We start from the raw sequence: 16905 nt of genomic DNA, 5'->3' as shown, positions 1-16905 counted from the left end.
AAATCCAGTGAATATTATGTGTGTGCGTCTAATAGCAAACCTAATTAATATTTCATATTCATAAACATGCATATAAAGTGCAATATGAAAACTCTAAGCACTGTGTCACTTCTCTCATGACAAAATGAGTAATGGTTTTCTTTAACCCCAAATAAATTTAGATAATGATTTCCCTGACATAACATTTGCTGATGTACTAAAGAAAATTGAAAACTAATTTGGTTTTGAAAATGAGGCATAGTTATTTCCTTAATGAGCATGTTGTATCCCTTGATCTATGCTACCAATGACCCTGAGACACCAGACTCCAACAGTGGACATCCTGTCTGCAGTGACTCGGTGTTTGCTTCACAGGCACGGGACTGTTCATTAATTACTGGAAGTCACACTGGACAATTTCTGGGTCTTCTATTCAATACTAAAGCCATACAAAAACTACCAACCACAATATAAACTTCCCCTGTTCTCAGTTTGTAAATGCTCCTGTTAGGAAGAACTGAAGTGGCTCCATCTTTTCAATTGCTTTAACAGGACAGATGATCATACCCTTCTGTAAAGTGGATAGGCTGTAGGTTGACCCAGGATCGGATGAGGAGCAGTAACAGAGTGTGACCACATAAGACCGGGTATTACTCCACTCCGGTACGACACAACTCTCCCACTGCAGCTCTTTCAGCAGGGATCGAAGTGACATAGTGTGCCACCTGCTGGCAGGACAGCCCATTACAACCCTGAAAACAACTGACACGGGCTGGCTGTGTTTCAGATGCATCTCGGGAGCAGACAAAAGGTACACTGAGATAATTTACAAAGCTGGACATCTCGACATCAGTGCCTTCAAGTGCGTGTGTGACTGTAGTGTGGGTCAGTGATTGGCATGGAAGTGCTCTGGGTATATGGATGAAGGCTGTTGTTGTGAGCCCAGACTGCTACTGAAGGAGGATGGTTAAACCAAAGCTCTGAAGGGGCTCAGTGCATAATTCATGTACTTCCCGAAGGAAGCCATTTGGATTATTGAGTCAATGCCGGCTCTCAGAGCAATCCCATCAGTCCCATTCCTGTATTTCTCTCTCTGTAATCTGTTTTCTCTCGCATGATTTCCCTCGCACTCACCTAAGGGACAAGTTAGAGCAGCCCCTTGCCTCTCAGCAGCTTTGAAATGTAGGAGGAAGCCACAGCACCCAGACTAAACTCAGACTTGTTACAGAGAATGTGCAAACTCCACAGACACAGCAGCCACGGGCACGGTCGAATCTGAGCTGCTGGAACTCTGTCACTGTGTATCGTTGTCTGAACGTTGTGGAAGGACAGAGCTATGGGAGCTTCCAGCTTGGGACTTCTCCCCACTTCAACAGGATTCCATGATCACTGAACCAAACCCAACCTGAGCAATCACAAAGGGTTACCACAAGAGGCTCATATCAGGCTCGCAGGGCAAATCTAAAAGCCTGTTTGAAAGGGAGAGCACCGTAGCCCTCAATGAGATCAGTCAGCTCCTGTACAGACCCACACCTATGCTGCACTACCTTGCCATTGGAGGTCAAGGTCAAAATCACACTCAGCTTCCTACCTCCAGGACCTTTCTAGACCAATACTTCTGATCTCTGCAGCACCAGGAAGGTTGCTGAAACACCTCCCTCAGGGAGAGGGGAACTCATGTAATGTCCATCGGCCTACAGGGGCAGTCGGGATGAGGTGACTATGTTGTGGGTATCCCCACAGTGCAGGTGTTGAGAGACTCCTGTAGTCCCTGGTACCTTCTATTCGCAGCACATGACTAATTGCATGTCCAAGTTCCTCTGACATCTGAGGAGAACTCTCCCACCATCCTGCTGTCAATAGAGCACCCTTTCTTCATGTAGCATCTCTCTCCAGGAGCTGGAAGAGTGCTGCAGTCCTATAGAGCCCATCTGTGGGAGAACTTGCAATGGATCCAAATTAATTAAATTACCAAAACATAGGCAAATGTTACACAAGGTAAATCAAGAATGGGAAATACGTAATCGGGCGCCACTGTAGCTTAGTGATTAGCGTGATGCTGTTACAGCTCAGGTACTCTGAAGTTCAGGGTTCAATTCTGGCACTGAACGTAAGGAGTTTGTATGTTCTCCCCGTGACTGTGTGAGTTTCCTCAGGGAGCTCGGTTTCCTCCACAGTCCAAAGACGTATCAGTGAATAGGTTAACTGATCATTGCATATTGCCGCGTGATTAGGTTTGTGTTAAACAGGTGGATTACTGGGCTGTGTGTGGCTCAATAAATAAAAAATAAAATTAATTGAAAATATTAAAATTATTGAAACACAAGAAGGCAGCAGATGCTTGAATCAAAAACCAATAATAAAACTGCTGGACAATTTGAGTTAAGTTCCTCGCCATACATATCAATGAGGATCTCACATGCTCTGTACATACTGGCTGTGTGATGAAAAAAGCACAACAGTGCCTCTTTTACCTCAGATGGCTGAAGATGTTTGGCATGAGTTCCCAAATCCTAAGAACTTTCTATAGGGGCACATTTGAGAGCATCCTGACTGGCTGCATCACTGCCTGGTATGGGAACTGTAGCTCCCTCAGTCGCAGGACTCTGCAGAGAGTGGTGCAGGCAGCACAACGTACCTGTGGATGCGAACTTCCCACTATTCAAGACATTTTACAGAGACAGGCGCATAAGAAGGGCCTGAAGGATCATAGGGGACCTGAGTCACCCTAACCACAAAAGGTTCCAGCTGCTACCATCCGGGAAATGGTACCACAGCATAAAAGCCAGGACCAACAGGCTCCAGGACAGCTTCTTCCACCAGGCAATCAAACTGATTAATTCACCCTGATACAATTGTATTTCTATGCTATACTGACTGTCATGTTGTACATATTATTTATTACAAATTACTATAAATTGCACATTGCACATTTAGACAGAGACATAACGTAAAGATTTTTACTCCTCATGTATGTGAAGGATGTACGAAATAAGATCAATTCAATTCACTTGTGGGCTGAGTGTCGAGGAGAGAAAGCCAGTACAGAGAGGCAAGAAGAAGAGATGAGACAGGGACTGGTAGAAGATAGGTGCAACCGTCAGGTGGTGGGGGGGGTGGCGATGGAAAAGGAGAGGGGGAGGAGGAAGAGGCTGGTGGGCGCCAGGTGGAAACAGGAAAGGTAACCACATATTTCTGTGGATGGAGCTTGGTGGGTGAGTGGAAGGGAAGGTAGGAGCAGAGGCTGGAAGAGGATGAAGTCGAAGCAGATAAAGGAATGATGTTAGATGGGTCCAGATGGGGAAAGGGATAGTAAGGGTGGACTAGGGGAGAAGTCCAGTGGATAGGTGTGTGGGCAATGGAGAGTTGGTGGGGAAAGGTGTCAAGTCTAAGTAGTTGTAGTGGTAGCAGGCTGGGAGGGAATTGAAAAGGTGAACAAAGCGAGAGAAACCCTAAGTGGGCTAAAATTGGGAAAAGGAGGAGTGGGCCACATGAATTTGGAAAACAGTGTAGTAGGTATTGCCTAAGCTCAGCTGATTAAATTGGTGTGTGAGAATACAATCAAAGTACTTACCACACCCTGCCAGAGCAAGAGGCCATTGAGTGTTGTTGTGCGAACTTCCATTTCAATGGTTTCAGGGGCAGATGGGGAACTGTGGACATTCATTAAATGGAAAGACATTAGATTTCTCAGGAAGCCTCTGCATTTTCCCTTGGTAAGCCCTGGGCAGGAGAAAACCCCTTACGCTTAATGATTCATAATACTGATGTTCAGCTCGAAGGCTGTCCTGGTCCCTCTTGAAGTTTGCCATCATAGTCCCATCCTTCTCCACAGGAGGCCATGTGGCTTTATTCATGCTGAAACTCTGGTTCACCCAGTCCAGTTTAGAGCAGTGGAGAATTTGTTCATCTCGGTCCAAATGTCTATCAGTTACCCACATGGCCCCTGTAGGAAGGTGAAGGATCAAACCCATCTATAGAATGGAACTTTCTAAAAATGGCTTTGCCAGGTTGTCCAGCATATCCGATGATGACAGGAAATCTGTGGGAAAGCTTTTAAAGTGCAAAATGCTTGCACTGGGCAGTTCTACTCTTAAACTTGGGTCCAGAGGAGGATCACACAAATGATCCCAGGAATGAAAAGATTAATGTATGAGGAGTATTTGATGGCTCTGGACCTGTACTCACTGGAATTTAGCTGAACTGGGAAGAATTTTGTTGAAACCTACTGAATATTAAAAAGCCTAGAATGGATGCGGATAGAATGTTCAAGAGTTGAGAATCACAGCCTCAGAACAGAAGCAGGACCTTTTAGAACACAGGGTGGTGGATCTGTGGAATTCACTACCACAGACAGCTGTGAGGGCCAAGTCATTTGGTATATTTAAAGAGGAGGTCGATAGCTTCTTGATTAGTAAAGGTGTCAATGGGTATGGGGAGGAGGCAGGACAATGGAACTGAGAGGGAAAATAAATCAGCCATGTTCAAATGGTGGCGTGGACTCGATGGGCCAATCAGCCTAATTCTGCTCCCATGTTTTCTGCTCTTATATTGACACCCTTTATGTCCAAATTCAGTTGAAGCCCAACCCTCCACACCCTCAATATCTGAGAAATAGATAACTGTTCACACAGAGACCACAATGGCTCAATTTGCTATCTGGTTTCCAGATTCTCGTCACGGGAGACCAGCCTTATGTCATGCAGCCTGTTCAAATAACACACCCCCCACCCCATCCCACCCCCACACAGCCACGCACACAACACTGTGTTCCACCATCTCTGTGTGACCTTACCTGCGTGAGAACATTTGTTTTGGTAGAACGATGTATCCCCCACTGTGGAAGAGAGCTCCATACTGCACAGGTGAATCTGCACAGAAAAAATATTTAAAGATCACATTACTGTCAATCCCGATTGTAAAATCAACAGTGACTTCACGCTTAGTAATTCTGCAGTCAGTCACACACATACTCTTTGCCATCACATCCTCTGTATCCCACCTGCTTAATAATAGACTGCTGAGAGAACCACCATACAGAGGGGCTATCCCGACCTAAAATATCTCCATTTGGTTTGAATTTTGGAATGTAAACCAACACACTGCACTTGAACCTGATCAAGTGAAACACCCACCACAGCCACTGTAATCATTCAGGCATTCAGTAGGGCAAACCTCTGGGAGAGTGTAACCAAATTGTTGCTTTATCTTCCAAAAAACAAAAATTCCCTCACATATCATGATAATTTTGAGCAGAATTCATTGAGTAATAAATAACCAATAATTATGGCCATTTCTTAAGGAAAAAAAAAACTTTGCCTTTGACAAAGTTCCACATGGAAGGTTAGTTAAGAAGGTTCAGTCGTTAGGTATTAATGCTGGAGTAATAAAATGGATTCAACAGTGGCAAGATGGGAGATGCCAGAGAGTAGTGGTGGATAATTGTTTATCGGGATGGAGGCCGGTGACTAGCGGGGTGCCTCAGGGATCTGTTTTGGGCCCAATGTTGTTTGTAATATACATAAATGATCTGGATGATGGGGTGGTAAATTGGATTAGTAAGTATGCCGATGATACTAAGGTAGGAGGTGTTGTGGATAATGAGGTGGATTTTCAAAGCTTGCAGGGAGATTTATGCCGGTTAGAAGAATGGGCTGAACGTTGGCAGATGGAGTTTAATGCTGAGAAGTGTGAGGTTCTACATTTTGGCAGGAATAATCCAAATAGAACATACAGAGTAAATGGTAGGGCATTGAGGAATGCAGAGGAACAGAGAGATCTAGGAATAACTGTGCATAGTTCCCTGAAAGTGGAGTCTCATGTAGATAGGGTGGTGAAGAGGGCTTTTGGAACGCTGGCCTTTATAAATCAAAGCATTGAGTACAGAAGTTGGGATGTAATGCTAAAGTTGTACAAGGCATTGGTAAGGCCAAATTTGGAATATTGTGTGCAGTTCTGGTCACCGAATTATAGGAAAGATGTCAATAAATTAGAGAAAGTGCAGAGACGATTTACTAGGATGTTACCTGGGTTTCAGCAATTAAGTTACAGAGAAAGGTTGAACAAGTTAGGTCTCTATTCATTGGAGCGTAGAAGGTTGAGGGGGGATTTGATCGAGGTATTTAAAATTTTGAGAGGGATAGATAGAGTTGACGTGAACAGGCTGTTTCCATTGAGAGTAGGGGAGATTCAAACTAGAGGACATGATTTGAGAGTTAGGGGGCAGAAGTTTAAGGGAAACACGAGGGGGTATTTCTTTACTCAAAGAGTGATAGCTGTGTGGAATGAGCTTCCTGTAGAAGTAGTAGAGGCTAGTTCAGTTGTGTCATTTAAGGTAAAATTGGATAGGTATATGGACAGGAAAGGAGTGGAGGGTTATGGGCTGAGTGCGGGTAGGTGGGACTAGGTGAGATTAAGGGTTCGGCACAGACTAGGAGGGCCAAGATGGCCTGTTTCCGTGCTGTGATTGTTATATGGTTATATGGAGAAAAAAAACATAAATAGTTGGAATTACACAACATGTCAGGCAACATTTGTGAAGTATCAAATTTAACAAATTCACATTATTCTTGTTTTGATATTTGTGATTAATCAATGTACTTTGACCAGGATTTTATGAGATTTGAAACTGAACATTTTGAATATTCCTTGTAATTTGAATATTGCCAAGGGACAATTTCCATTCACTGGAATAGCTAAAAAGGACTATGATTTTCAGAAAGGCTTGTCTCTGAGTGGATCTTATACTGTATTGAGCTGAACTTTCAACATTCTGTGTGCTACAGTTGCCGAGATGTTGGACTGTGCATAATCAGGTACTTGGCAAGGGTCAATAAAAGGAATCTAGGTTTAAGCAGAGCAGCCATTGTGGGAGTGGGCCAGTGTTAGAGTGGGGAGTTCAGGCTTTGGCTCAGAGAAGCTTCGGTGAGGCAAGGGATCTGGGATCAGCCATGATGAAATGGCAGAGCAGATTTGGTGGGCTGAATAGCCTAATTCTGCTCCAAAGTCTTATGGAGGCGAGGTGAAGGCTACAGGTAGATTTCTTTCTTTCTTCACAGGTAGAACAGCGGAGATGCCGGGTAGAAGAGTGGAATGCTTCTCTTGCGGGATGTGGGAAGGCAGGGTTCCAGTACTCCTGACAACAAGTGAATGCAGCTGCAGCTTCTTTCAGAGTGCATCAAGGAATTGGATGCCAGATCATCTGAAGGGCTAAGGGCTGATTGACAGAATATACAGGGAGATAGTTACACCCAATGTACATGGCACAGGTAACTGTTGAGATGGGGAAAGGGGATAGGCAGCCAATGCAGAATGTTGTTGTTGTTGTTGCTGTTCGTCCTTCGGAGTTGAAGATGACCACGACTTCGATCAGGTGGAGGGTTTGTGACTGTGGGTCCGGAGGTGACTAGTGAGGCCAATCCGGGCCCTGAAAGCTCACGCACATGTGGGACACATGAGGGTAGGTTCTGCAGTGGAAGTGGAGGTAGCTCAAATCTTGTGGAGGTAGCGTGTTTCCTCTGAGCCTCTGCGGTGCGTCTGATTTCTGCTGCATACACTCCTTTAGTGATCCTGCTCCACCAGGTTGGGCAGTCCAGAGCAAGCGATTCCCAGCTACTGAGGTCTTTGAGGGGCACTTTGAGGCAGTCTTTGAAATGTTTCTTCTGCCCTCCAACTGAGCGCTTCCCCTGGCTCAGCTCTCCATACAGTGGCTGTTTTGGTAGTTGACTGTCAGACATCCTGATGACATGGCCAGCCCATCTGGCTTGGGCTTTCTGTAGGAGGGTGTAGATGCTGTGGGTGCTAGCCTGCCAGACCTCCGTGTCTGGGACTTTGTCCTGCCATCGTACGTGGAGAAGTCTGCGGAGGCAGCTCAAGTGGAAGTGGTTGAGCTGTTTAGCGTGTCTGCTGTAGACAGTCCAGGTCTCGCTGGCATAGAGGAGGGTGGTGAGAACCACTGCTCGGTAGACCTTCAGCTTGGTGGTAAGGCTGAGTCCTCTCTGCTCCCGTACATTCTCACGGAGTCTTCCAAAGGCAGCAATGGCTTTGGCAATTCTGTTGCTGATCTCTGCATCTATGTTCACCGCTCATGATAGAGTACTGCTCAGATAAGTAAAGCTGTCGACTGTCAGTAGCTTCTGCCCCTTTACTGTGATGTGTGGTTCCTGGTAGGGTTTTCCAGGTGCGGGCTGGTACATAACTTCGGTCTTTTTGGTGCTGATTGTAAGTCCAAAGTTGTCACAGGCTCGTGAGAAGCAGTTCATTTCTCGCTGCATCTTCTGCTCTGTGCTGGCGTTGTGGGTGCAATCATCAGTGAATAAGAGGTCTCTGACTACAGTCTCCTTTACCTTTGTAACAGCCTGTAGACTCCGGAGGTTGAATAGCCCACCGCCAGTCCATCCTGACAATCGCGGAAGGCATCATTCAGCATAGCAGAGAAGACCATGCTAAAGAGTGTGGAGATGAGAACGCATCCTTGCTTCACACCGTTCGTCACTTCTGACTCATCACCATCATCCAAAACTTTCACCATCATGCCATCGTGGAACTGCTGAACAATCGTGATGAACCTGCTAGGGCAGCCAAACTTCTCCATTATCTTCCATAAGCCATCTCTGCTGACCGTATCAAATGCCTTGGTCAGATCGACGAAGGTCATGAAGAGGTCGCTGTGCTGCTCTTGACATTTTTCCTGGAGCTGGCGTGCAGCAAATATCATGTTGACAGTTCCACGCTCCGCATGGAAGCCACACTGGCTTTCTGGGAGGAGACCTTGCTCAAGGTGTTGGAGGAGGCGATTAAGCAAGACGCGAGCCGAGATCTTCTCAGCTATGGACAGGAGGGAGATGCCTCGGTGATTGTCACAAGACTGGCGGTTGCCTTTCCTCTTGTAGATGTGGACTATGCTGGCATCTTTCAACTGTTGCGGGACCTTTCCTTCGTTCCACATAGACTGGAAGAGCTCAGTCAGCTTCTGCATCATGAATGGGCCTCCTGCTTTGTAGACTTCAGCAGGGATGGCATCTGATCCTGGTGCTTTGCTACAAGAAAGTTGCCCGATGACTTTTCTGACTTCTTCTTCTGTGGGAAGGTTGTCAAGGTCCAGGTTGATCTCCACCTGAGGTAGGCGAGCAATGGCCTCATCATTGATTTCAGCAGGGCGGTTGAGGACCTGGTTGAAGTGTTCAGCCCATCTCTCCAAAATCTGCTTTTTCTCTGTCAGCAGCCGAGTCCCATCTGCACTGAGGAGGGGGGAGGAGCCAGAGGACTGAGGTCCATACATAGCCTTCAAAGCGCTGTAGAAACGCTTGGTGTCGTGACTGTCTGCGTAGCCCTGGATCTCATCGGCCTTATTGCTGAACCAGACATCCTGCTTCTCACGGAGTTTCTTCTGCACTTTCCGTCTCGCACTGGCGAAAGTATCTATCTTTGCTTGTGATGTGGGATCGCTCTGGTGCGCTCTGAACAGTTGGTATTTCTCTGACAACAGTGCCTGTATCTCCTCGTCGTTCTCATCGAACCAGTCTTGATGTCTACGGATTGCTGTTCCGAGGTGTTCGAGAGCGGTAGAGTAGACCATCTCTGAAAGCCGTCCACTGCTCTTCAGTGCTGGACTGGTCATCCTGGGGTGGGTCAAGCAGCCTGCTATCTAGGTCTTCACGAAATTCTTCTGCAACTACGCTGCTCTTCAGCTTGGAGACACTGAGCCTCTTTGTAGTCTTCTGACCTTGGGGTCTTCTCACAGGCAGGATGCGAAGTTTAAACTTGGTCACTATGAGTCGATGATCTGTCCAGCAGTCGGCACCACACAGGGCCTTTGTCACTCTCACGTCTTGCCAGTCCCTCTTTCTGGTGATGACAAAGTCAATCAGATGCCAGTGCCTGGAGCGTGGATGCATCCAAGATGTCTTGTTACGGGCAGGGAGGCGGAATAGGGTGTTGGTGATGACAAGGTCATACGTAGTGCATGTCTTGAGGAGCAGCAGGCCATTGCTGTTACACTTGCCAATACCATGTCTTCCAAGAATCCCTTCCCAAGTCTGGTAATCTGTCCCCACTCTGGCGTTAAAGTCCCTGAGGACAATAAGCTTCTCTGACTGTGGGACTGCTGCTATGAGGGCATCAATTTCTTCATAGAACTTATCTTTGATGTCATCTGGGTTGGTCATCATTGGGGCAAATGCGCTGATCAGCATTGCACTCCTCTTATTGTCAAGTGGGAGCCGAAGCGTCATCAGGCGATCGTTGATGCCCTCTGGAAGCTTGGCAAATTTACGAGCGAGGTGGGATTGGATGGCAAATCCAATGACAGCCTCTCGTTGTTCAGTGCTGCTGCGACCGCTCCAGAAGAAGGTGTACCCACCACCACGTTCTGTAATCTGGCCCTTGTCTGCTAGGCGTGTTTCGCTGAGTGCTGCATTGTCCACGTTATAGTGGACTAGTTCTTTGGTGACCAGTGCTGTTCTTCTTTCTGGTCTGACGGCCTTGGTGATGTCAAGCAGAGTTCGCACGTTCCACATGCCAAGGTTGAGCACCTTCACTTTCATCTTCTCTGTAGTTCGACCACTGAGTGGGATCCCTGCCAGCCGCGGTGTGCTGGCCAGGGTAAGATGAAGCAGTCTATGTTTGAGGCACCTTTTCTAGCCCCTCCCTCCATGGAGGCGAGCAGAGTGATTCCTAAAGAGGACTGCTCAGACACCCAGGGGGCTGCCGGGCTCCACTGCTGCTTCATTCCAGCGGAGAACGACCCAATGCCCTGGGCCGCTTGTGTGCAGGTTTGTGACTACAGCTTCCAGTGTATCCACACCTGCTGCTTCACCACTCGCCCATCGCCACAGGACTTGAAGATTTTTAGCGGAATGGGTTTGGAGTCGTGACTTGCGCTTGACTTGGATTAAAGTGAGGGAGAGTTGCGCAAATTGTCAGCCTCACTCTCTCGTTCCGACCTATCTGTATCCAGTTGCAAGACGGAGTTGAGACGGCTGGAGATAAGTCGGGATGCAGTGGATGGCCAACAGTGTCCTACGTGTCTCACTCTGCCCTGATTGCGCTCCACAACGCTTTGCTGGGTCCGCCTTTCTACTCATTGGACCGCCAAGTGGTGGTCTCCTCCGCGTAGTCCGCTGAATCCAGTCTTCACATGCGTAAGTAGACAAGCCCTAACTCACCGAGGGTTTGAGGCCCATCGGCTACCCTCACCAGGTTTTGCCGGCCAGTTGAAGCCGTTGCTTGGGGTGTGGCCGCTGTTGCATGCAAACAGCTACGAGGAACCACTGGTGAGAGCTGAGTGTCAGGTGAGGACCAATGCGGACGAACTACTCAGTAGTGTTCCCTGTCAGAGGTACTACCTCTCCCTGACACCCCATACGCCCAATGCAGAGTACTCCCATGGTCGTTCCCCTCCACAACAGTTATATCACAATGGAATGCCTAGCAGTGGAAAGTCACAGCTGTCTGGTCTCTGGCACTGAATCTGGCTTTGTGGCTCAGAAGGGAAGAGGGAAGAACTGGCAAGCTGTAGTAATAGAAAATGTATCAGTTAGGAGAGCACACAGGAGGTGTAGTGGAAAAAAACGAGATTCCGGGTGCTACGTTGCCTCCCAAGTGCCAGGGTCAGACACATCTCAGATCGAGCCTAAAACATTCCTAAGTGGGACGGTGAGCAGCCAGAGTTCATGGTCCACACTGGTACCAATAATATGGGTAGGAAGGGCAACGAGGTCCTGCAAAGTGAATTCAGTGAGTTGGGTGCTGAGTCCAGGATTGCTAACTGCACCGAGTGCTAGTGAAGCCAGAAGTAGATAGATCATACAGTTTAACACATAGAAATCTACAGCACAGTACAGGCCCTTCAGCCCTCCATGTTGTGCCGACCCATATAATCCTTAAAAAAGTTCTAAACCCACACTACCACATAACCCTCCATTTTTCTTTCATCCATCTGCCTGGCCAAGAGGCTCTTAAGTACCCCTAATATTTTAGCCTCCACTACCATCCCTAGCAAGTCATTCCAGACATTCACAACCCTCTGTGTAAAAAACTTACCCCTGATGTCTCCCCTAAACTTCCCTCCCTTAATTTTGTACATATGCCCTCTGGTGTTTGCTATTGGTGCCCTGGGAGACAGGTACAGACTATCCACCCTATCTATGCCTCTCATTATCTTGTAGACCTCTATCAAGTCCCCTCTCATTCTTCTACACTCCAAAGAGAAAAATCCCAGCTCTGTTAATCTTGCTTCATATGACTTGTTCTCCAAACCAGGCAACATTCTGGTAAATCCCTTCTGCACCCTCTCCATAGCTTCCACATCCTTCCTATACTGAGGTGACCAGAATTGAACACAATACTCTAAGTGCGGTCTCACCAGAGATTTGTAGAGTTGCAACATGACCTCTCTACTCTTGTACTCAATCCCCCATTAATGAAGCCTAGCATCCCATAGGCCTTCTTAACCATCCTATCAACCAGTGACCTTGAGGGATGTATGGATTTGAACCCCAGGGTCCCTTTGTTCATCCACACTCTTAAGTAACTGACCATTAACCCTGTACTCAGTCTTCTGGTTTGCCCTTCCAAAATGCATCACCTCACACTTGTCTAGATTGAACTCCAAGCTAAGGCTAAGGAGATGGTGCAGGAGGAAGGGCTTCAGATTTTTGGGCTCTTTTCCAGGGTAGGTGGGACCTGTACAGAAGGGATGGTTTGCACCTGAACTGGAGAGGGACTAATATCTTGTTGAAAGGTTTGCTGGTGCTGCGGGGGGGGAGGGGGGGTAACATGAGTGCCAGATTGTTGAGAAAGCTGTTGTTCAGCCTACATACAAAGTCAGGAATCAAAAGGTTGAAAATGTGGAACTAATGTTCTGAGTTGTATATATTTCAATGCAAAGAGTTTTGTAGAAAAAGAGGATGAGTTTACAGCATGGATCAGCACATGGAATTATCACTCTGTAGCCATTAGTAGGACTTGGTTGCAACAGGGGCAGGATTGGCAGCTTTCTGTTGCTTTAGGATTGACAGAGCGGGAGGGATAAAAGGGGCAGGGGTGGCATTACTGGTCAAGGAAAAATGTCACAGCAATGCTCAGGACAGACTGGAGAGCTTGTTTACTGAAGCTACGTGAGTGGAACTGAGGAATAAGAAATGTACAACCACATTAATGAGATTACATAATAGACCAGTCCATGGAATTTGAGTAAATTTTTAGAGTGATCACACACTGGTGCAAGAAACACAAGGCTGTGATAATAAGGTGGTTTTAACTGTTTACACATTGACTGGGACTTCCTTACTGTATAACTGCTGGATGGGATAGTATTTGTTAAGTATCTTCAAGATAGTTTCCTTCATCAGTACATAGAGGCCCCAATTTGAGGCATTGATCGTGTGGATAGTCAGAGGCTTTTTCCCAGGGCTGAAATGACTGCCACAAGAGGACACAGGTTTAAGGTGCTGGGGAGTAGGTAAAGAGGAGATGACAGGGGTAAGCTTTTTACTCAGAGAGTGGTGAGTGCGTGGAATGGGCTGCTGGCAAAGGTGGTGGAGGCAGATACGATAGGGTCTTCTAGGAACTTAGAAAAATAGAGTGCTATGAGTAACCCTAGTAATTTCTACGGTAGGGACATGTTTGGCACAGCTTTGTGGGTCGAAGGGCCTGTATTGTTTTCTAACTAGAAAGAGTATGATACTAGATCTGGGGAATGCGACAGGGTGGGTGACAGTAGTTTGTGCAGGGGAACGCTTCACTTCTAGTGATCACAATGTCTTTAGTTTCAAGATAATTATGGAGAAGGATAGGTCTGGTCCTTGGATTGAGATTCTAAATTGGAGAAAGGCCAATTTTGAAGGTATCAGAAAGGATCTGGCAAACCTGTGTTGGGATAGGTTGTTTTCTGACCAAGGTGTACTTAGTAAGTGAAAATTTGAGAGAAGAGTTTGAACGTTCTTGTCAGAATAAAAGGTAAGGATAACAGGTTTAGGAAACCTTGTTTTTTGAGGGATACTGGGGTCCTGGTTAGGAAAAAGAAGGTACGTAGCGGGTATAGGCAGGAAGTAGCAAATCAGGAGGTCTAGAAGAAGGCATGAGGTTGCTCTTGCAGACAAGGTGAAGTAGAATCCCAAGGGCTTCTACAGATATATTAAGAGCAATAAGATTGCAAGGGACAAAATTGGTGTCTGGAAGATCACAGTGGTCATCTATGCATGGAGTCGAAAGAGATGGGGGAGATCTTAAATTAATTTTTTTTTGCACCTGTATTACTTGGGAGATGACACAATGTCTACAGCAGGGATATAAAGTAACATAGAGGTCATAGACCACATACAGATTACAGAGGAGAAGGTGCTTGCTTTTGAGACAAATTACAGTGACAAGGTGACCAGGGCCTGTTCTCTCAGACTCTGTGGAGGCAGAAATTGCAGGTTCCCTAGCAGAGATATTTAAAACGTCCTTAGCCATGGGTGAGTTGCCAGAGGACAGGAGCTGTTGTTGTTCCATTGTTTACGAAAGGTTAAGAGTAAGACAGGATATTATAGGTCGGTGAGCCTGACATAAGTAATGGGCAGGTTATTAGAAAGTATTCTAAGGGATAGGATATATAAGTATTCGGATAAGACAGGAACGGAATAGACATGGCTTTGCATACGGTAGATCGAATCTAACCAATCGTTTAGAGTTTTTTAAGAAAGTTGGTAGGTAAGTTGATGAAAGAAAGGCAGAGGATGTTGTCCACATGGACTTTTCCACAAGCCTTGTCCACAGGGCTTTTGACAAGGTCCTGGATGGAAGGTTGGTTAAAAATGTTCTGTTGCTTGGCATTCAAGATGAAGTAGTAAAATGCTTTGTGGGTGAAGCAGAGAGTGGTAGTAGATGGTTGCCTCACTGATTGGAAGCCTATGGCTAGTGGTGCATTGTAGGGATCAGTGCTGGATCTGTTGTTGTTTGTCATCTATATCAAGGATCAGCAAATTTGAGGATAACATTAAATTTGGAGGTGTAGTGGACAGTGAGCAAGACTATCAAAGTTTACAGTGAGATCTGGACCAGCTGTAAAAATGGGCTGGAAAATGGCAGATGGAGTTTGATGCAAATGCACTTTGGGAGGACAAACTGCGGTAGGCTATACTGGGTAAGTAGTAAGGCACTTGAGGAGTGTGGTGGAACAGGTCCATAATTCATTGGAAGTAAAGCAAGCATTTGGCAAATTGGCCTCTATAAATCAAAATATTGTGTACAGGAGTTGGAATGTTATGTTGAAGTTGCATAAGACACTGGTGAGGCCTAATCTGGAGTATTGTGATCAGTTTTGGTCATCAGCCTATAGGACAAATTTCATAAGATTGAAACAGAGCAGAGAAATTTTACAGGGATATTTCCAGGGCTTGAGAACTTCAGTTATAGGGAAAGGGTGAATTGCTTGGCACTTTATTACCTAGAGCACAGAAGAAACACAGGGAGATTTGACAAAGGTATACAAAATTATGAAGGGTATAGACAGGGGAAATGTAAGCCGGCTTTTTTCACTGAACTTGGGTGGGACTGCATCTAGAGGTCATGAGTTAAGGGAGAAAGGGTGAAATGTTCAAAGGGAAAATGAGGGGCAACTTCTTCATTCAGAGGGTAATGAGAGTGTGGAATGAGCTGCCATTGGAAGAGGTGGATGTGGGTTCAATTTCATTATTTGAAAGAAATTTGGACTGGTGCATGGATGGTTTTGAGTTGGGCGTTGGTTGATGAGACTAGCAAGATTAATAGTTTGGCATGGTCTAGATGGGTCAAAGGGCCTGTTTCTCTGTTGTAGCATTCTATGACTTACGACTCTATGAAAGTGTTGTGGAGGATATAGTTAAGGCAACACAGCAGAGGTCAACCTTCTTCCTCAATAGTTGACAAAGAAAATAAAGGAACCACGACAAAAGACTAGGTTTAATTCTAATAGATGCTTTGAAGACACTACTTAAAACTGTTAGTAATGCCCATTTGGAGATGAAGCTAAATGATACACTCAAAGCCAACTGCAAATATTGCCTACTACTTTTACTTTGTTACTTGTTCTATACTCATTCCATTTTTCTCAAATATTGAGCCGCAAAAATATGGAGCATTTCTCCCAGCCATAACTTCTAAATCATAATGGAATCGTTTTTCAAATGATCACTGAAAGAGATCCAGTTGCTCATGTAATTGAGATGGACTCCTGGGTGAAGGTGGCACTGTGTTTAACAAGTCAGCTGATCAACCAGCATTTGTGGTCTGTTGACAGCAGTTTAGTCAGAGATGGCACTGAGGGAAAGATGAAAATCCACACATAAATTACATAAGAAATGCTCAACATTACTGAAGGGATTTTTTTTTTAATGGGGAAAATCCAGGAAAAATAAGCAAAGAATTGAACTGGAAGCCCAAGCAGATAAGAGACTTCCTGGACTTGATTGCTGTGAGGCAGTTGGGGGAAGAACTCTCATGACTTCAACAAACATGCTGTTTCGCATTTCCGGTCATTAGTTACACAGATATTGGAGATGGGGAGAAAAGGTTTTCCAGCCAGTTGAAAGTGGGAGATGATGAGGTGAATCCTCTTATTGTGAGCAACCAATCTTGGCAACCCCAGATAAGACTAACCTACGCAAACACTAAGGGTCCCCTATACTATGCATCAAAAAAGATAAATGTAATCAAATTTTGTTCCTGCTGTTGGGCAACATCTGGGCTAGAGGTATTTGCTAGAAATCCACTGTGTTTCAGGAAATTCCTCTCAGGCTTCAGTGCGTCATTTAACAAAAATAAATATTTGTAACTAGGATTATGGAATCATGCTAAATTAAACACCATCTTGTTAGATTAAAGTTCAACGCATTGGTAAAGTTCATTATCCACACTGAGGTGGTGGGTAACAGCAGGCATTCCTGTGTAAGTGCAAGTAAATCT

The 16905-nt window shown here is 45.7% G+C and overlaps 1 protein-coding gene across 3 annotated transcripts in view; it reads right to left on the bottom strand.

Annotated features, from left to right (window-relative positions):
* The window catches only part of hspg2 (heparan sulfate proteoglycan 2), a 521654-nt gene that overhangs the window by 23058 nt on the left and 481691 nt on the right, over positions 1–16905 (bottom strand). For all 3 annotated transcript variants that reach the window (XM_059951673.1, XM_059951675.1, XM_059951674.1), the window contains 2 exons: positions 4775–4850; positions 3554–3632 (listed from right to left, as the gene is read on the bottom strand). In XM_059951673.1, coding sequence (XP_059807656.1) covers positions 3554–3632; positions 4775–4850 — 155 coding nt within the window. The remainder of the gene's footprint in view (positions 1–3553; positions 3633–4774; positions 4851–16905) is intronic.

This window comes from Hypanus sabinus, chromosome 27 (assembly GCF_030144855.1).
Source record: "Hypanus sabinus isolate sHypSab1 chromosome 27, sHypSab1.hap1, whole genome shotgun sequence".
In the NCBI taxonomy this organism is placed as follows: Eukaryota; Metazoa; Chordata; class Chondrichthyes; order Myliobatiformes; family Dasyatidae; genus Hypanus; species Hypanus sabinus.
This window is presented reverse-complemented; position numbering and strand designations above follow the sequence as displayed.